This window comes from Salvia miltiorrhiza, chromosome 5, assembly GCF_028751815.1.
Source record: "Salvia miltiorrhiza cultivar Shanhuang (shh) chromosome 5, IMPLAD_Smil_shh, whole genome shotgun sequence".
Classification (NCBI taxonomy): domain Eukaryota; kingdom Viridiplantae; phylum Streptophyta; class Magnoliopsida; order Lamiales; family Lamiaceae; genus Salvia; species Salvia miltiorrhiza.
This window is the reverse complement of record NC_080391.1, coordinates 42,234,817-42,256,389: the sequence shown is the minus strand read 5'-3', so window position 1 is coordinate 42,256,389 and position 21,573 is coordinate 42,234,817. Positions and strand designations below refer to the sequence as shown.

The following is a 21,573-nucleotide window of genomic DNA, read 5'->3' as shown; positions in this document are numbered from 1 at the left end:
AATATATATTGGTTTGTAATTGAATCTATATGTATATACAGGGATGGGCTAAGATAAAAAGACCTCTTAAAATATAAAATACGAACTAGCTATAATGTATGAATTTTATGTAGTATACGTATGAATTCATTGTGTAAATGTATGTATTGCGAAAAATAAAATTTTTGCTATCTATGGGAATCGAACTCAAGAACATGAATTCATCCAACAAAGGTGATGAATCAACCGTAGATCTTAATGATTTAAGTGCTGAAAATGATTCATATTTTATACTCCTATTTTAAATCAATAAAATCTACGAATAAATAAATATAACTCACGAACAATTGTATCTAGTTAATGCAAATCTTGCGCCCTTCAGGATTTGAATCCATACGAGAATGCATATTCACGTGTTACATTTGATTTATTCGTAAAAATTATTGACTTATTCGTGTATGTTCACCACATTCGCAATTTTCAATAAATTTAGCATTTTCAACGAAATATTTCTCAACTAAATGAACGAATATATCTTCATTGTAAGAGTTGTTCTTATTCATTGTACTAGATTCGTGCATAGAATATAACTCGTAACAAAAGTACTTTTAATTCGTAATAAGAAAAACGTATGAATTGCAAGGGAAAAAGTTACGAATTTCGAATCTCCATATAATTAATTAGATGTGGGCCATTAATTCACTATGACCTAATGGACAGGATTTGTTCCTATTTTATACACTTAAAAATGTTTTTATGGTAGCCCACCCCTAATATATATATATATATATATATATATATATATATAGGGGTGAACTATAATAAAAACACATCTTTTTGTAAAAACTAAAAACGGCTGAATTCTATGTAGAACACGTATGAATTAGCTGTGTAACTGTATGAATTCAGCCAATTCATACGTGTTCTACATAGAATTCAGGACCTTTCGCAATTCATACAGTTACACAACTAATTCATACGTGTTCTATATAGAATTCAGCCGTTTTTAGTTTTTACAAAAAGATGTGTTTTTATTATAGCCCACCTCTCTCTCTCTCTCTCTCTCTATATATATATATATATATATATATATATATATATATATATATAAGGAAGGGCTAAAATAAGAGCATTTCTTAAGATATAAAATAAGAATCATTTTCAGCCCTTAGATCATCAAGATCTACGGTTGATTCATAATCCTATTGGATGAATTTATGGTCCTGAGTTCGAATCCCAAAGGTAGCAAAAATTTATTTTTCACAATTCATACCTTTATACAGCGAATTCATATGTGTTCTACATAAAATTCATATATTAAAAATTGCTCTTATTTCTTATTTTAAGATGTGCTCTCACGGTAGCCCACCCCTATATATATATATATATATATATATATAGGGGGTGGTTATTCAATAAACCACTCTTATTTTAAGAATTACGAACCAGCAAAAATACATGAATTTTATGTATAACACGCATGAATAAACTGTATAAAGGCATGAATTGCGAAAAATAATTTTTTGCTACCTTTGGGATTCGAACTCAGGACCATGAATTTAACCAATAAGGTGATGAATCAACCGTAGATCTTGATGATCTAAGGGCTGAAAATGGTTCCTAATTTATATTTTAAGAAGCGTTCTTATTTTAGCCTTCCCCTATATATATATATGGAGGGTTAGGGTATAAACATTTTTTAACATATAAAATACGAACTAGCTAAAATGTATGAGTTATATGTACAACACGTATGAATTTGCTATGTAATTGTATGAACTGCGAAAAATAAAGTTTTTGCTACCTATGAGATTCGAACTCGGAATCATGAATTCATCGAACAAGCTGATGAATCAACGCATAGATCTTGATAATATAAGAGATGAAAATGCATGGTTCATATTTTATATTCTAAGTGTGTTTTTATTTTCGAATAGTCATCATCGACAGGAAAGAGTTATTTAGCATAAAAACCATGAAGAACAGCAAACTTGAAACAATACTATAGCAACTTTAATGATATAGGGACCCTAACATTTAACAAGATGATCACATCAGTACTGATCATTGTCTAATTTTTTGAATTTTTTTAAAATCAACATAGTAAATTCTATGAATTTTTTTTTTTTTTGAAATTAACAAAGTAAAATTTTAAAGTAAATACCCTTCATGTAGACTTTAGATCCATGTGGGAAGAAAAATCAAATTGACAAAAAAAATCTTGACGCGCAATTTTATTTTCTTCTATTTTAAATATAAATAAAATTATAGCAACATATAAAGTAGATCCTAAACATCATTTGTTCTAAAACATTATAAAGTAGATCCGGAATTTCACGAAAATAATTTTATTTTTTGTTACTAAAACTAATACATATATGTTCCAAATAGATAGGGAGTTTCACGAAAATAATTTTATTTTCGCAAATTATTGGGTGCGACCGTCGCATACCTGTGCGACGGGTCGACCCGGCTCCAAACCCGCCCTCCTGACCTGGAACCCTGACCCGCGTGAGTTTGACCCATACTCCTAATTATTACATTTATTTATAATAATTGTTACTTTTAATAAACATAATATATACATTTGTTCATATAAATGTATATTGATATGTATAATGTTTTATATTGAATGAAGGTAAATATTTATATTAATATAAGTATACATTTGTGCGACTAAATGTATATCTTATGCTTATTAAAAGTAAATACTCCTATTAGGGTTTAGTTTACACCTATTAGGGTTTAGTGTTTAGGCTTATGGTTTAGTTTACAGGGTTTAGTTTATAGAATTTAGAGTTTAGAAAATATAATAATGTTTATTAAATGAAGGAAAATACCTATATTTATATAAGTATACATTTGTGCGAACAAATGTATATTTCATGCTTATTAAAAGTAATAATTACTATAAACAAATGTAATAATTTAGGATTTAGGATTTCGGGTCTGAAATGCGGCCGGGTAGGGCGCGGGTCGGGGCGGACCCGTCGCACACTGTGCGACGGTCGCACCCAAGACCAGCTGTTTTATTTTTTGTTACTAAAACTATCGATACATATAATTGATTAATTAATTCGAATATGTTGACACTTGTGATTAATTATGTCATGGTTGAAATGTGCCCTAACAAAAAGATACATGAATATTATTGGTTCTGGTCTCCTAGCTATATCTCTCCCAAACCCAGAAGCCAAATTTTATTACATTAGTACATACGTATATACGTGATACACATACACACACATGTGTATATATATATAGAGCAACCCCAGCAGTAGTAGTAGGCTTCTCCTCCATCCCCATCAATAGCTCTGAAATACATGGTGTATTTTTCAACAGTTAAATCTGTAACCCTTCCGATCGAGATCGAGTTAGATCTCTCTCCTTTAAAACCTCGCCACCAAATTCGAAAAAGACAATAATTGTTGCATTTACAAGCCATGTTTCCCTCACCCAACCCCAACTGCAACAACCCTTTTGAATCCTTGCTCAAAATAAGGCCATCATCTGATCAAAAACACGATGAACTCCTCTTCAACTTCCCCTCGCCCTTCCTCGACGAGCACGAGTCGCCCTTGAATCAAATCTTCCTCCTCTCCGCCGATCATGACAAGAGAAGCAAGTCGGAAATGGATCATCGTGAGATCCCCCCCAGCAGCGCCCCTGCTGCTCCGCAGAGGCGGCGGAGGGCCGGGAAGAAGGACCGGCACAGCAAGATCTGCACGGCGCAGGGGATCAGGGATAGGAGAATGCGACTGTCTCTGCAAGTTGCTCGGAAATTCTTCGATCTTCAAGATATGCTGGGCTACGACAAAGCCAGCAAAACCATCGACTGGCTCTTCACTCAGTCCAACAAGGCCATCAAGGAGCTCCACCGCTCGCCGCCGCCTCTCCCAAATAACAGCGACGTCAAGAGCGAGTCCTTCCTCTCTGAATGCGAAGATCTCTCCGGAATTGAGGAGATCAACTCCAACGCTGCAATTACTCCCAATCCAACACAAATGGCGGTGAAGCCCTCCAGCACCAAGGCGTCGAGGGAGAAGGCGAGGGCGAGGGCGAGGTGTCGAACGCGAGAGAAAATGCTGGTGAAGCGCCTCCACATCTCTGGGGACTCCTTCAAACCAAACCCTAATCATATTGAAGCACCAGGAGGAGGAGATCAACAACTAATAAATCCCTACGTCGACCAAATTAGGGTTTCTCAAGAGTTATCCGACGTCGGAATGATCTTGGGGAATTCGAGCTCTGAGTATCACTGCGATCCAAGTTTGGTGGGATATTCATATTGGGATGTGTTGAGCAATGACAGATCGAATTGCTTTCAGTATTCTCAGGTTTCTTTTGCAGGTAATCTCAACTCAGTTTTCACGGCAGAATTTCCATAAATAAATAAGCATATGCTTTCTCTTTTTAGTTGGGGAGATTATTCTTCTACCTACTAGCTAGCTAGTATTGCTCACCATCTCCATGTGTATATCATTTCAACTATGGATTTTCGAGGACTTAATATCAATATAATGCTTTGTTGTATCAATGGAGGATTATTAATTCATCGTCGACTGCTCTGCTCGATAATTTAGGGATGACCACCAACGCAACTAACTGATTTAAATGCATATTTGTGGTTTTACTAATTATCATACTCGTTTCTTTGTAGTTGTATAATGAGGGTTATTGGGTTATAGGGTTATATAATAATTTTTAAGACCAAGAAATGAATTTTTGGGCTGTTAATTGTGTTTTGCAGGAAATCATGATTAGTGATCGTAATGTAGTAATTAGTCTCTAGTGAATGGGAATTCAACACCCACACACATATATATATGTGTATTAGCTAGAAATATAGATTCATCTATAAACTATAATGATATTGGTGCACCTCCTTCGGAAAATTATTGATCAAGCTTACAATTGCTGCTGCATTATATATATAACAGGCACTGTAAATTAAATGTCAAATTAACCAATGGTGCATGATACAACTTAAATATAATGCAGCAGTCTACATAATGCCGATCGATTATATTATTTTTTATTTCCAGAAAAACTGGGTCTTTTTTGCTAAAATTTGTGAAAAAAAATTAAATTTAGAATTTATACACAACTCAACCACCATAACCTAATCAATTGAAGAAGCACAGCTAGCACATGTAAATATATATACTCCATTTGTGTGTGAGAGATTCTGGATAAAGTGGAAGCACATTTTGTCATGAATGGTCACAATTGTTCATATAACTAAGTATGATGTGGCAGATTAATCAAATACACATATAAATTTAACTTCCTAACCACCTTTTATATATCTTTAATAATATTTTACCCAGTTAATTTTAATGCTAAAACTTGTTGAAATAAGAAAGATATATGCAGGTGGTTTGAAAAATTGTTAAATATAAACTTAATTATATGATAGTTATAAGAAATATTTAAATGTATGATTAAGATATAGATGAAAATTTGAATTGGAATGGCAAGTATAGGTTTTGTTTATGATGATTTTAATATTTTCACTTACCCTTTTGTACATCAGCACTGGCCTTACGTAGTGTTTCCTTGTTTTAGCTCATTTTCCTGCACGACTGTAACTGGTAAATTAAAATGCTTAACAGATTTTATTATAATATTCTTAACTAATTGGAGTATGCAATATATATATATACTTACCCGTCATAAATCCTTGTCGAATGGAGTAGTTATTATAATGAAGATGAGTTGAGGCATTAAAATAGTTTTTATTAATTGGTAGATTTTCACATCAATGCAGACAATTACCTCTTTGAACTAATGAGAAAATGTTTCAAAATGATGCGGCAGGTGCATGATGTTTATTATTTATATCTCTAGAATTTAATCCAAAAAATTGTTAGGTCTTGATGTTAATAATAATGCTCGCACTTCAGAGGAGTCAGAGGATTTTTTAGGACAATAACTTAAGTTGATTTTGCAATTAGGACAATTAACTTTCGGACTTATAAAAATAGGACACTAATTAATAAGTATTGCACCCGTAGGACATTCCTCGGCCAATTATCGAATTTTCGGACTTTCGTGCTTTGTCACATAATCAACCCCTCCACGCGGGTTGTCATGTGCTTGGTCCGTGCAAAAAAGTCTCAAAATTTAATAATTGGCCTATAAATGTCCTGCGGGTGCAACGCTTAAAACATTTTTTCATATGTTAATTAAAAATCAATCTAATCAAACTATTGATCTTGATTTGTATAATTGTTTTAATTACAAGAACAATATAAGTCAATGTAATATATAAAGGGTATTAACATATACTATAAAAGAAGCATTGTTCTATGTATTAATTCATTGCCATGAAAGAAGCATTATTATATTTATATGTATGAAACTGTATTAATGTATATATATAGAAACAAATTTCGTAATTAAGGGAGGGGCAATTCCGAATATATATTGTGGTGGATATTAATGTTCTTGCATTTGGTCCTTTAATTTGTAGTAATGTTGTGGTACTCAAATTGCCAATGAGTCATAGTTTAAGTGACAAAGCTAATATATTTAAAGACGACTTTTCTTTGTGAGAGGTCTTGTTTTCAATCTCATCATTTTCTAATTTTAAAAAAAAATGTTGTGATACTCAAATCAAGAGGCCCGGTGGAGAACATCCGAACTAGTCATGACCATTTGATCTAGATTGTGAAACCAATTAATTAAGGTTAATTAATGGGATCAGCTGTCTAGTTAATTAATTTTTTTTATTACATATAATTAATTCTACTCTCTGAAATATGATTAGAGGTAGGCACGTATCTAATGGATGTTGGGTCATTCCATCATGAAACAATGATCTGATCCGAAGATTTCATTGTGTTATTAAAGATGTCATACTGCTCTAAATAAAATTTATCTAATCTTAAACTTTGTTTTAGAGGTAACACAATTTATAACAAATTAACACAGCCAGACTCAAAAAGGCCAGCGATCTTAGGGTTAGTCGTACACCTACACACACACTTCAATGTGTTAACGTTACACATTTTCTTAATAATTGCATATTTGTTTTACTTGGATATTCTTAAAGCTTGTTTGTACTATATATATGTATTATATAGTACAAAATCTAGTATAAATCAAAGTCATGTCTTGGGCCTTGGGAAAACCCTTCATCAATAGTTGGTTTCTCGAAATAAATGCGCAGTCAACAAAACTATACAAAATAATAATTAGACTTAGAAAACTAAATTTAATGAAGAAGACACATAAATTTGATCGCGATACAAGACTGCCATTTTATCGGCTAATTATCATACAGTACTGCGGTGATGCAATGATTTTCTTCTTAAATAACCGAAAACGTCTAGTTAATGCGAAGGTGGCAATTTCAGATCATGCTAATTTTGCCTAATCTTTGATTACTATATTATTTAATGCAACAGTGATAATCGCTTTTGAGCAATGTATGATAGTCAAAATGGTCCTAGAACTATGTTAATTTAATGAAATTATTAGAACACATGCTAAAACCTATGTTGGTAAGGGGTGCGGATGCGGGGGCGATACGATACGAGTACGGGGATACGAATTTTTAAAAATTATAGGGTGCGATTCGGCAAGGATATACATCTAATTATTAAAATTTTATGATATATAATGCTTATAAAATATATACAATTTAAATTTTCTTAAATTAATTATATGTAATTTACATTTTATTTTACCCAAAAGTTAAGCATTTTCAATTATATAAGTTAATTGAGCAACAATATAACGATTCAAATATTATTAGTCCAATATATAAGTCATAACTGAAAATAAAATTGATGAGGGATAAGGTCCTCATCAGCGCAGCACACGACCCGTACCCCATACGTTACCAATATGAAAGATCTACTGACTTAATGATTATTGCACAGAATAGGAAAACTAACAGTGCAGGACAAAGAGTGAAGACCCCGGCACCCCCTTTGAGAGAGCAGCGCAGCCATCATCACCCTTGAGGAGCAGCGCAGCCATCATCACCCTTGAGGACCAGCGCAGCCATCATCACCCTTGAGGACCAGCGCAGCCATCATCACCCTTGAGGAGCAGCGCAGCCATCATCACCCTTGAGGAGCAGCGCAGCCATCACCACCTCTGAAAGAACAGCGCAGCACCAGCGCTCCTTAGAAAAGGGTTCCCAACTACTTTCTGAAAGAGGCAAAAGCTGCAAGGCCGTTGGAACAAGGACAGTCACCAGTGACAACGACGCCAAGGACGTACCGAGCACGTGCCCCGAAGGAAAAGACGATCTTACCCTCTCATCTTCATCTCTTATAAATAGCATGTCTGTAATAGTAGAAGGGACCGATCTTTTCTCCCAAGTTTTATATGTACGCTCTGATATTTGTGAAGAACTGTTCTATTGAAGAGTGACAGAAACATCCGTCCGTTTACATTCCCCAGGTTCCGATCTACCATCAATCTTCTAGTTTAGGTGTTGGTGAGTCAGTGTTTCACCAACTGGCGCCGTCTGTGGGAAGTTGCTAGTTAAGGCGTGAGTTTTTGGGTGTGTCTGGGGGTTCTGTTCTTCATGTTCTTGTTCGATATAAGTGGAGATCTATGGTGTATGAGTGTGCTGTGAGGAAAATCTTCAAACGCGTGTTTTGATCTAAGTTCTTTGCGTGTTATGCATGAAAAATCTTGGAGGAAGACATGAAAAATTTCCTTAAATGCCTATTGAGCTCGTGTGATTCTTAGATCCTAATGTGTTCGTTGCAACTCTTAGCCTGGGGATGGGGTGTTCGTTCCTTAGATGAGTCTTTTTCGCTCGTAGAAGTTCACTTGTCATTCATGTGCACAGGGGAACAGCTGAGTTTGGGCAAGAGTTTTTGTTGATTTGAGAGTTCTGAAATTTTACATGCATGCTCTGTTCTTACATGTTGTTGTGCATAATATCAATGTTCACTAACGTTTGTTTTCTTTGGTAATGATTACCATATAACCGAGCTCCTTATTGTCACAATGGTTTTTTTTTCTGGTGATGAAATGTGGAGATATCTTTTCTGGGTTTATTTCCCAGAAAAGCTTGATGTTCCTTATGAATATCTATGAGGAAGGGTTTTCTACGCAACTTTTCTCTTCGAAGAAATCCGTACGTTTGATCCTGAATGGCTCTATGGGCCGAAGTTCGTGGGCTTCTATGAATCTTTCGTTTTAAGAATCCCTCCAGGGTTTCTCTAGGGTTTTACGGGTCCCACCAGGGCAGTCAATGATTCTAGGGGTTACGAGAACAGGGTTGCGCAGGCCGCCTGCGCAGCGATAATTATTCATATGTCCTTATACTAACATGTTTACATTCCCCAGGTACCAATCATGGGAACCGATGACCCGTACAGGAATCTGGCTAAGGATTTTGACACAGTCGCAGGAGAGTCAGGAACCGGGAAGGCTGGGATCCCTTCGACCCAAGGGATAAATTTGTCTGAACTCACACCGCCAGGTTTCACCACTTTCAACAACCCGGCCGCGGGGCCTACTGGGACTACCCCGGGAACAACACAATCTTTGATCAGAACTTCGGCACCGGAGGGTACGGTGCCTACTTCCACGCAAGGGCTCCTCAATGTCACACTCACTGAGCAAATGCTAACGATGCTCAACTATGCCACAATCCGGCAACTGGCAGGGATGCAACCCCCCCCCCCCCCCCCGTTACCCCGACAGCATTGGGAGAAGTTGAGCCTATCACACACAAGAAAACCACCACAGTACCAACCCAAGACAGGAACCACGAATTACCTAACATATCACATCCGGTCACACGAAAAGGAACGGGAAATACCGGGGAAGGACAAGGGAAGAACAAGAGGAGATTTGTCACTAACAGTGTCCAAATAGAGGATGTAGGCGACTCTACAAGCGGCACTACTCCACAGCGCAGTCGGGGCACCCAGAGGGAGAACACGAGACTCAAAGAGAGAGTATCATTTCTTAAAAGTCAGCTGAAGAGCCTAGAAACGGAACTGAGAGAGCATCCCCAAGAAACAGTAAGGAATGAAGTCTCCGACGAGGAAGCATATTCATCAGAAGAACAGGAGGAAGAACCTCGAAGGGAAACTCCACACAAGCGCAGGGCCATAGGCACACCTGGGGGAAGAAAGAGGAATGCACCTCACCGACAAGTGCCAAGACTAAGCAGTAGTCCATTCTCAGACGAGATCTTACTGGAACCCTTACCAGTGAATTATCGCCCAGTCTCTCTCGATTATGATGGGACAACTGACCCGGAAGCGCATATGGCACGATTCGAGGGCCTAGCATCGTTACACCAATATGGAGAAGGCATAAAATGCCGAATTTTTGCCACCACCTTATCAGGAATGGCCCAGAGATGGTTCCACAACTTGAAAAGCAGCTCCATCTACTCTTATGGGGACTTATACCTCATGTTTATGCGACAGTTTGCTAGCTCCAAGAGAATGGGAAAGACCGCTATATCTTTGATGGATGTCAAACAGGAACCACAGGAATCATTAAGGGAGTACGTGACCAGGTTCAACATGGCCGTGTTAGACACACCAGAGGCAGAATCATTGATCAAATGTTACGCGTTCGTTCGAGGATTAAAGCAAGGCCCCCTTTTCGACGCACTACAAATAACACCGCCTAAGGAATTCGACAACATCATGGCTATATTACCAGGATACCTACAATTGGAGGATGCCAAGGCAGCACGCAGGGCCGAAGCCGATAAACTCCGCGCGAAGAAAGGTGACAACGGGATGCATCTCGGCGAAAAACACTCTCAGAGAATACCATATAAGGGTCTGCCACCGAGAATGCCGGCCATGGCGGTCGAAACAAGGCCCCCCTCCCCGAGACCTGCGCAGCCAGATCGGCGCAACAGAACTGGGGATACACATGAGCGTCACCCTTTGGACAGGCCTGCTGACGAGATTTTCCATCTTGTCAAAGATGAAGTTTGGTTCCGAGCCCCATGGAATTACACCCGCGGTGATCCCAAACCAGGGAAAAATGACCAACTATGCGAATACCATAACGCTTATGGGCACACAACCGCAAATTGCGGACACCTGATGAATCAGCTGGAGATATTGGTGAGACAAGGTCGACTAGACAGATTCGTCACTGGACCCCCGAGAGCAATGAACGGAGAGCGGCACAACCGCGACCGGGGTAACCATAGGCGTGATGGGGGGGAGAGAAGGAATGACCCAGACGACAGGCAGGAAAGAGAATTAAGGAATGAGGCACCAGAACGACCACCTTTCCAGAGGGAAATTCATATGATCGTTGGAGAAAACGGTATACCCACATCAAACAGAGCGAAGAAACAACTTGTCAGGGCTGTGAGAACAGGACACTTTAACTCTAAGGTCATGGCTATCACCAGCGCAGCCAGCGAACCCACCATATCCTTTGGCCCGGAAGATGCCAGACCGTTAATGTACCCCCATGATGACGCCTTAGTCTTTTCAACAGACGTGGCTGGATGCCTGGTCCACCGAGTTTTCGTGGACTCAGGCAGCGCGGTGAACATTGTGTACTGGAACTGCTGGAAGGCCCTTGGCTCGGATGTCAATGTTGAACCAACAAATGCACCACTCTATGGATTCTCAGGAGAATCAGTAGTACCAATCGGAATGGTGGAACTGCCAGTTACCTTGGGACGATCGCAGGGTTATAAAACCAGGACAATCAGATTCTTGATCATAGATGCTCTGAAACCTACGTACAACATCATCTTGGGGCGGCCCGCGCTTAACACCTTCAAGGCAGTAGTTTCCACGTTCTACCTCAAAATGAAGTTTCCAATAGACGGTGGAAGAATTGGGGAGGTGTGGGGGGATCAAGCTACATCGAAGCAATGTCATGTGCAAACACTAACTCAACAGAAAGATAGTGTTGGAGACGATCCCAACACCCGAAAGCAGAAACGAAAGCAAGCAAATGTCCCGGGGGAACCTAATGATCAGAGAAAGGAGAAGATGGGGATAGTCACCGCGTCAAACCCCGAACGCAGAGAAATCATGGAACTCAGAGATGGAGTTGATAAACAGCCACTCGTTTCCACGAGTGATGCATGCTTGCTCATTGAACTTTTTCCCGAGAGGGAAGGATACACTACCAGAATTGGAGCGGGAATGGCACCAACCCTCCAAAAGGAAGTTACCGCGTGCCTGCGCAGGAACGCGGATGTATTCGCATTCAACACTTCTGATCTTAAAGGGATAAACAGAGAGCTAGCCGAACATCGTCTTAATGTGGACCCAATGGTTAAACCAGTCAGACAGAAAACAAGACACTTTGGCGCGGAGAAGGATGCAGCTATTCGGGAACAGGTCCAAGCCCTCCTAGAGGCAGGACATATCGTGGAAGTCCAGTATCCTGAATGGATATCTAATGCAGTCATGGTAGAAAAGAAAGTCAAGGTGTGGAGAATGTGTGTGGACTACAGAGACCTCAACGCAGCTTGCCCTAAGGACTGTTACCCGCTCCCTCGAATAGATCAACTGGTGGATGCTACTTCAGGGTGTGAACTCTTGTCCATGATGGACGCATACCAAGGATATCATCAGGTAAAGATGCATCCAGATGATGTAGCCAAAACCGCCTTCGCAGTGTGCACAGGAGTCTTCGGGTGGGAAAGCATGCCCTTCGGCCTCAAGAATGCTGGGGCCACATACCAGCGTATGATGGACAAAATTTTCAGGACACAACTGAGGAGAAATATCTCGGTATATGTCGACGACATGTTGGTGCGCAGCATTAAGGCCAGCTCCCACGTGGCCGATCTGGAGGAAACCTTCTCAGTAGTCCGCAAGAATAGACTCATGCTCAATCCTGATAAGTGCACCTTCGGGGTGCAATCAGGAAAGTTCTTGGGTTATAGAGTAACACCGGAGGGGATCGAAGTTAACAATGACAAAGTTAAAGCTATTCTGAACATGACTTCACCCAGGAATGTCAAAGAAATCCAAACACTCAACGGGCGAATTACCGCGTTGAGTCGGTTCATCTCACGCTCAGCTGAGCGAAGTCTCCCGTTCTTCAAGATTCTACGAAAAGGAAGTCGGTTTGAATGGAGTAGTGAGTGCCAAAGAGCCTTCGAAGACCTAAAAGCTTACCTGACCAAACTACCAGTGTTGACAAAACCCTCTCCGGGGGAACCATTATACTTGTACATCTCCGTGGGAGTTGAATCTCTGAGCTCAGTACTGGTCCGGGAGGAGAATCGACAACAAAAACCGATATACTTCGTAAGCAAGGTCATCCAGGGTGCAGAGCTACGCTATACTGAGGTTGAAAAGACCGCGTATACAATCATGATCACGGCCAGAAAGTTGAGGCCATACTTCTTATCACACAAGGTCATTGTGAGAACAATAATACCATTCAAACAAATCTTAGGGCGGCCGGATCTAGCGGGGAAGATGGTGAAATGGGCCATAGAGCTCGGAGAGTACGAGGTCGAGTTTGAGCCGCGCACTACCATTAGAGCGCAGGCACTGGCGGACTTCATTCAAGAAGCAACAAGGTGGCCTATGAGGGGACCGTGGACAGCACAGGTTGATGGGTCGGTCACCAAAGAGGGGTGTGGGGTGGGAATCTACATCACCTCGCCCGAAGGAGAAATCTACCAATTCGCTATCAAGTTTGAAGATAAACTATCCAATAACGAAGCCGAATATGAAGCAGTGCTAAGGGCAGCCCACATACTCAGAGAACTCAGAGCCGACAACGCAGTGATTAAAACTGACTCTCAACTGGTGGCACAACAGTTAACAGGAGGTTACGGGATAAAAGAAGAGAGAATGAAACACTACTTTGACAAAGTCCAGGAGATTGGGAAAAAGTTTGAGAAATTTGAAACACAACAAGTACCGAGAGAAGAAAATCAACGAGCAGACCTCCTGGCCAGAGTAGCCAGTGCAGTCGAACAAACGTGGAGCGAGGACATCACCTTGGTGTTCGAACCCAAGAGAGCGGTGGTGGCACAGGTATACAACATTGAAACCAAGAACGATTGGAGAACACCCATCATATACTATCTGAAAAATGGCAAACGAATGGAGGAGGATACCTCACGGTATGCCAAATACGAGAATTACTGCCTCATTGACGATCAGCTGTACAAGAGGTCTTTCACGCATCCATTTTTGAAATGCCTGGCCCCAGAGGAAGCACAGTTTGCCTTAAAAGAGATCCACCAAGGGTGCTGCGGTAATCACGGTGGACACAGGGATTTGACAAGGAAGATAATCAGAGCGGGATTCTACTGGCCCGGAATCAGCAAAGAATCGAAGGCCTTCGTGCAAAAATGTGAAGCTTGTCAAAGACACGCTCCCAAAATCAACATACCTGGGGAGGAAATGGGGATCATGCATGCTGCGCATCCTTTCGACAAATGGGGAATCGACATTGTGGGTAAGTTACCAACTGCTCCGGGAGGCAAGTGTTTCCTCATAGTTGCCGTAGACTACTTCTCCAAGTGGATCGAGGCGGAAGCTGTCACCAAAATCGATGATAACACAGTGGAAAAGTTCATATGGAAGAACATCTGTTGTCGGTATGGGGTGCCAAGGATTTTGGTTTCGGACAACGGAACCCAGTTCACGAGCAAGAAGATCGAAGATTTTTGTTCACGGATGGACATCACACAGAAATTTGTGTCAGTCGCCCACCCTCAAGCCAATGGACAGGTAGAATTGGCAAATCGCACCATATGCGAAGGGATCAAGAAGAGACTCGAACGAAGCAAGGGACGATGGATTGAGGAGTTAGATACAGTGTTATGGGCACTTAGAACCAGTCCAAAAACCGCAACCGGAGAGGCTCCTTTCACTTTGGTATACGGGTCGAACGCCGTGATACCTGCCGAGGTAAGGCTGGAATCTCATCGGGTTACTACCTATGACACTGCACAGAATGAGGAACTGCGCCGACTGGACTTGGATCTGATTGAGCTACATAGAGAGGAAGCACAAGTGAGGGCGGCAAAATACAAAAGTATCATCAAAGCTGGTTACGACAAGAAGGTAAAGCTGCGCAGACTTGGGAAAGGAGACTTGGTACTCAAACGGGCAGACGCATTGAAGCCTGTAGGAAAATTTGAAGCTAACTGGGAAGGTCCTTTTGTTATCACGGAGGTCCTGGGGGGAGGAGCTTATCATCTAGCAGATCAAGGAGGGCGGCCCTTAACCAGGCCATGGAACATAAATAACCTTAAGAAATTCTACGTGTAAGTACTCTTTTCAGTTTCCATCATGTAGACCAAACACTCTTTTTCCCACTGGGTTTTAACGAGGTTTGGGCCATGGACATCTTAATAAAATGGATTTCATGGTTTAGGGAAACCTTCTCTTACTTGCATAACACCTAAACACACACCAACACTGAACCTGTACCATCTTGAGGGCCGCTCTGCGGGGGTGTACCATCTGTGTTCCATCTTAAGGGTGTACCATCTTGAGGGCCGCTCTGCGGGGGTGTACCATCTGTGTTCCATCTTAAGGGTGTACCATCTTGAGGGCCGCTCTGCGGGGGTGTACCATCTTGAGGGCCGCTCTGCGGGGGTGTACCATCTGTGTTCCATCTTAAGGGTGTACCATCTTGAGGGCCGCTCTGCGGGGGTGTACCATCTGTGTTCCATCTTAAGGGTGTACCATCTTGAGGGCCGCTCTGCGGGGGTGTACCATCTGTGTTCCATCTTAAGGGTGTACCATCTTGAGGGAAACTATTCAAGAGAAACTATCACCAAGGATCTAAAGAAAGAAAATAGCACTATCACTCAAAAAGAAATGCCAGAATATCAAGAAGACGACTGCGCAGACCAAGGGGATAGTGGACGCGCAAATGACTGCGCAGACCAAGGGGATAGCGGACACGCAGATGTGACTGCGCAGAAAACAGGACAGCGGATGCTTAAAAGAGGGATACACAATGGCCGCACAAATGACAGAAAGATAGAGAGCTAAAATCTTAAAACAAAATTCTTCATAGTTGCTTACATACATTCTTCCCAACACACGAACACTTAACAAAATTTCGATCATATTCAAAATCAGTCAAGATTTTAACAAAGAGCCTTTCACAGAGAAGTAGGAGGTCACGAAGACAAACACGAAATACGGTTATATAAAATAACACCATCCAGAGTATTGAAGAGGATCAAACCATACGATTAGAGAAAACAGGTTCAAAAGAAACTTTACAACTGGGATAATGTTTACAAAAAGAACAATCTTTTACAAACAAAAGAAACTCAAGAGGGATTCGTCTAGTCAAGATGCTGGGGGGATGAAGGATGATCCACGATGAACTCCTCAGCAGTAGGATCTTCAACAAAGGCAGGCTGCGCGACCTCCTCGATCACCGGATCCGTCACCACCGGCAGCTGAAAAACAACCTCCTCCTGCAGAGCCTCTGTTACCACAACTTCCATTCCAACCTGCGCTGCTCGGGAGGTAGACCCCTTCTGGCCCTGAGAGTCGGGCACGACCGAGGAGGAAGTTGGAGGAGGGTAGACCAAATTCCCCCCGGGATAGTTGCCTCGAGGAGAACGCATATGGCTGCGCAGCTCATTCAAATAGGGAGATCGAATCACCGGCGCTGCAGGTAGGACGTCCTTCGTCTCATCCTTAGCAAAGAGCTGGAGGGCTTTATCCAATACAGGAAGCCACCAACCAGGAGTCGAAGGGGCGGAAGGATCGACGCCCAACAGCCCATTTAGACCGGTGTCATCCACCCGATCCAGCACCGCCTCAAAATCAAACTTGCTGCGCTGTTCAGGCGTCGCTTCCACCTGATCAAGAGCGAGCCGACTGCCTTCCTTAACCAAGAACTGCATAGCAGGCCCCATCAACAGAAGCATGTCAGGGGAACGGCGGAAGGCTTGAAGAGAATCCTCTAACATATAGCGCAGGAACAATTGCCCACGCGCAGTCAGGAAGTATTGTTGGCGAAACTCTTGTATTCCCCGCATGAAGGCTTGGTTTTCTTGGTCGGCAATCGTTGTCTTCATTTGATTCAACTTCGCCCGGCAATCCTCCGACTTCTCATGCTTGAGAGCCTTGAGCTCTTCCTCTTTGCTCTGGGACACACGAGCGAGCTCAGTCTCGAGGGACTCCTTCTCCACCTTCACCTTGGACAGCTCAACCTGAGCTTGGCGCAGCTTTTCCTGTAACTCAGTATTATCAGCCAGAGAGGCCATGAGTTCCTCCTCCTTCTCATGGAGATTAGCGGCTGCCCGGGTCATATGTCGGGAGGCCGACAAGCATTTCGCCCGCAGCTGCGCAGACACAATCACAATCCGGGGCATGAATAAAATATCCGCACAATAGTAATGTCATAAAAGCAAGAACACGCATAACTTACTTGCTCTATGCCCAGACACATGTCAAGGGCCAGGTCCCCCATGTCCATGACATCGTACCTGCGCAGGTCAACAGAAGCGATCTGCGATTCCATTTGGGACCGGCACTCTTGACCGGTCAAATCTCTCAAAGCACGAGGGCCTGGAATCTCCACAACGGAGTCAGACCCCTCCCTCGCCTGCGCAGCTCCATGAGGTGGATCACCGAGTAGAGCTTCGAAGGAATCCTTACCCCCAGCATCAAGAGCAGGGATTTTCTTCTTCTTAGATGGCCGGGAAGAGTCCACCTGACGAGCCTTCCGGCGTTTACGGGCAGCAAGGGTTCCACCCTCAGCTGAGCTTGCTTCACTTTCATCACGAAGCTGAAGAGGTTGAACACCAGTAGGAGACAGAACCGCACGAGGTTGTCCGGGACTGAAGGACTCAGGGGTCACACGTTGCGTCGACCCAGTCTGCGCAGGAATTCCTTCCTCCATGGCCGGATCAGGGAGGAAGCGGAAGTTGGCAAGGGTACCATGCTCTTTGGATCTCCACATCCCTGCGCAGGAAGAGAAATGATTAAGAAATGCAAAGTACTAACACATTAAACGATACGAACACTTGGAATATACCGATGGAGTTTTGGGGGTAACGAGAGAAGAGGCCGGCGCCAGCCAGGACAGAGGGAGAAGCGATCAATTGTAAGACATCAAAATCCTTGTTAACAAGAGCTTGGTTTAGCAGATCGATGAGGCCAATTTCTAGGACATCTAGAGGTTCTCTACTGGGGGGAGTGGAGTGCTTTGTCCGATGCCATTCTACCTCATTAGTACCAGCATAGTCCTCCCAAGTTCCATCCCGCACTTGCACAAAAAAATATTTATCGCGAAATTTTTTATCCAGAGAGTGAAGGTCACTCAAGAATTTCAAATTCATTTTGGGCCTAGCGGTGAAGTTGTAATGGCAATCGGTCCGCTTGAGAATGTGTGTCTTGTAAAACAACTTCACACTGCGGGGATAATTATTGGCAGCGCAGAGAATATGAAGGATGTGGGCCCTACGGATAGAAGAAGGGGAAAGTTGAAAGAAGGGGATCCCAAACTGCTCGCACAGTTCCACAATAAAGCGTGAAGGGGGTAAGCGCAGGCCCGCCTTCACCTGCGCATACCAAATAGGGATGGTGTCTGGGCGCCGTTTCCCGTCCGCATCAGGCATATCGCCGGATTCTCGTTGCATTCGGATTTTTAGTTCAGGATCATCCGGCTGAATCCATAATAGCTTCCGTACCTCCGCCACTTGGGCAGTGGAGATAGTGGAACGAGGAAAATGACAACCTTGGCACGTCATATCATCCGCTTCATTTATTTGTTGTTGCCGGGCACCCACGGTGGCCATGGCAAATACACGAAAAAAAAAACCCCCCAACAAAAACAAACAAACACAACAACACAACCGAAAGAAGCGAACAAGTTGGCGGGGATAATGGAGGAAGGGAGGACCTAACCTGGTAAGAAGAGTAATGGTCGTATGGGGAGCTTAACGAGAAATCGAAGACGGCGGGAGATCGGAGAAACCAGAGAAGACCGAAAGAAAAACTCTGAGGAGGGAGGAAGAAGAAGAAGAAAATGAAGAGGCAGAGATATTTATAGGGGAGGAATTTGAATCGAAGGAAAGGGGGGAGAATAATTATTAGGGTTGGGAAATGTGAAAGGAAAATGGAAGGTCGGGATTTCACCACAAAACGGCGGATAAAGATGGAGGACCGAGATCTCATCCTCACAAAAAGTAGAAGCACAGAAGGACGTCATAAAATACTCAGAAACATCAGATCACATTAAATGCGATGGGACAAGGCTTGTACCACAGCAGCCAGCGCAGGCGATAGTACGAAGCCCCCCTGCGCAGGCCCACTCACTGCTCTCCTCGATATCGGCCATTCCTCTATACCGCAAAGCGAATACTCTTCATCTACGAAAATTCATGAGAAAACCTACCTCTTTTCGTAGAATAAGGGGGGGAGTAGCTGATGAGGGATAAGGTCCTCATCAGCGCAGCACACGACCCGTACCCCATACGTTACCAATATGAAAGATCTACTGACTTAATGATTATTGCACAGAATAGGAAAACTAACAGTGCAGGACAAAGAGTGAAGACCCCGGCACCCCCTTTGAGAGAGCAGCGCAGCCATCATCACCCTTGAGGAGCAGCGCAGCCATCATCACCCTTGAGGACCAGCGCAGCCATCATCACCCTTGAGGAGCAGCGCAGCCATCATCACCCTTGAGGACCAGCGCAGCCATCATCACCCTTGAGGACCAGCGCAGCCATCATCACCCTTGAGGAGCAGCGCAGCCATCATCACCCTTGAGGAGCAGCGCAGCCATCATCACCCTTGAGGAGCAGCGCAGCCATCACCACCTCTGAAAGAACAGCGCAGCACCAGCGCTCCTTAGAAAAGGGTTCCCAACTACTTTCTGAAAGAGGCAAAAGCTGCAAGGCCATTGGAACAAGGACAGTCACCAGTGACAACGACGCCAAGGACGTACCGAGCACGTGCCCCGAAGGAAAAGACGATCTTACCCTCTCATCTTCATCTCTTATAAATAGCATGTCTGTAATAGTAGAAGGGACCGATCTTTTCTCCCAAGTTTTATATGTACGCTCTGATATTTGTGAAGAACTGTTCTATTGAAGAGTGACAGAAACATCCGTCCGTTTACATTCCCCAGGTTCCGATCTACCATCAATCTTCTAGTTTAGGTGTTGGTGAGTCAGTGTTTCACCAAAAATTATCAAAATAACCTTGTGTAGGCCTTTCTTGCACGATATACGTGAATTTCGCCTATGGAATTTGCGAATCCGGTTTATTTTTATAAATTGTTTTAAAAGATACGCCACGTGGCGAATCGGGTGCGAATCCGACGAGAATCCGAGAGAATCACACCCTAAAAGAATCCGATTCGCCGTACATGCTAATTTTTGAAGAATCCGTGCATCATAGGCTAAAACCAATAGTATTTCCAATAGTATTTCGTCTCTTAATATTATATATTATTGATCTCTCATTTTCATATAAAATACGAATTATTTTGAAACTCATTCGATTTGAATATTTTTAAAATCTAAAAGTATATGAAAATAATTCTTATTTTATAAATTAAAAATAATTCTTATTTAAATAAAATCATATACATATGTGTGGATGAGGTTCAAACAAGAACACTTATTTAAAGTGTGAACGTGAGAATCATTTTCAGTCATTTGATCGTCAAAATCTACAGTGAATGAATCACTTTAATGGATGAGAGCACACTACTTGGGTTTAAATCCAATGAAGGACGAAAATTCTATTTTTTCCTTCTTTTTTAATGCAATTAGTTTCTCGGCGAATAATATAACTTTATAGATTCAGTGAAATATTCTTAGTTATTATAATAAAATGTACAATTTTTATAATCAACGTATAAACACACACTCACACACACGAAAGTATGTGTGCGTGTAAATTATATAGATGTCAGTTCCAATATTTCATTTGATACGAGTATATATATACAAATATTGTATTTCATTTGTCTCACTATTTATGGCTTCTTTCTTTTCAATACCGAGAATAAAGAAAATGTATAAATTGAATAAATTAAAGTGATAGAGTTTATATATTTTTAAGAATTAATTATTGTCATTTATAAAAATTAATTAGAATTATTGGAACGAATGAAACACGTGTCACAAATAGTGGAATGGAGCGAGTATAATTTATGGAATGGAGGGAGTATAATTTATACAAAAATACTATATGTAATGGTCAATTAATATTTTTTTGGGGATTAGTATAAAACCTCATAAAATTTTAGACGAGAACCCTTATCATATGTGGCACCAAAAAGTTGGCATAATAAATGCCATTAATGTCCTGCATTTAATATAAAATTAAATATCTATATGGTGTGGACCAACCAAAGCATCTACAAATCTGAGACGATTTTGAATAAAGAAATAAATATATAAATATAGGCCATGTTATATAGAGCTTTTTTTTTGTTGAAAGGGATGTTATAGAGCTTTTTTAAAGTGACAATTATGATCAATTTGGACTATTGATATTTGCATGGTATATAGACGTTGCCATTATAAACTTAAAGCACTATCGTATATTCGTATGTATAAAAGAAATATGATTTTCATATTTCTACGAGAGAATTGAGAAATATCCATCTTATCTCATCTATATCTATATATATAAATATATACATTTAGTG

The 21,573-nt window shown here is 41.6% G+C and overlaps 1 protein-coding gene across 1 annotated transcript; it reads left to right on the top strand.

The window, feature by feature from the left end:
- Positions 1–3,270: 3,270 nt before the first annotated feature.
- On the top strand, positions 3,271–4,534 carry LOC131024626 (transcription factor TCP12-like). The gene has a single exon (XM_057954129.1). The coding sequence runs from the start codon at positions 3,423–3,425 to the stop codon at positions 4,365–4,367; it is 945 nt and encodes a 314-aa protein (XP_057810112.1). The 5' UTR covers positions 3,271–3,422; the 3' UTR covers positions 4,368–4,534.
- The last annotated feature ends 17,039 nt before the right edge of the window (positions 4,535–21,573 follow it).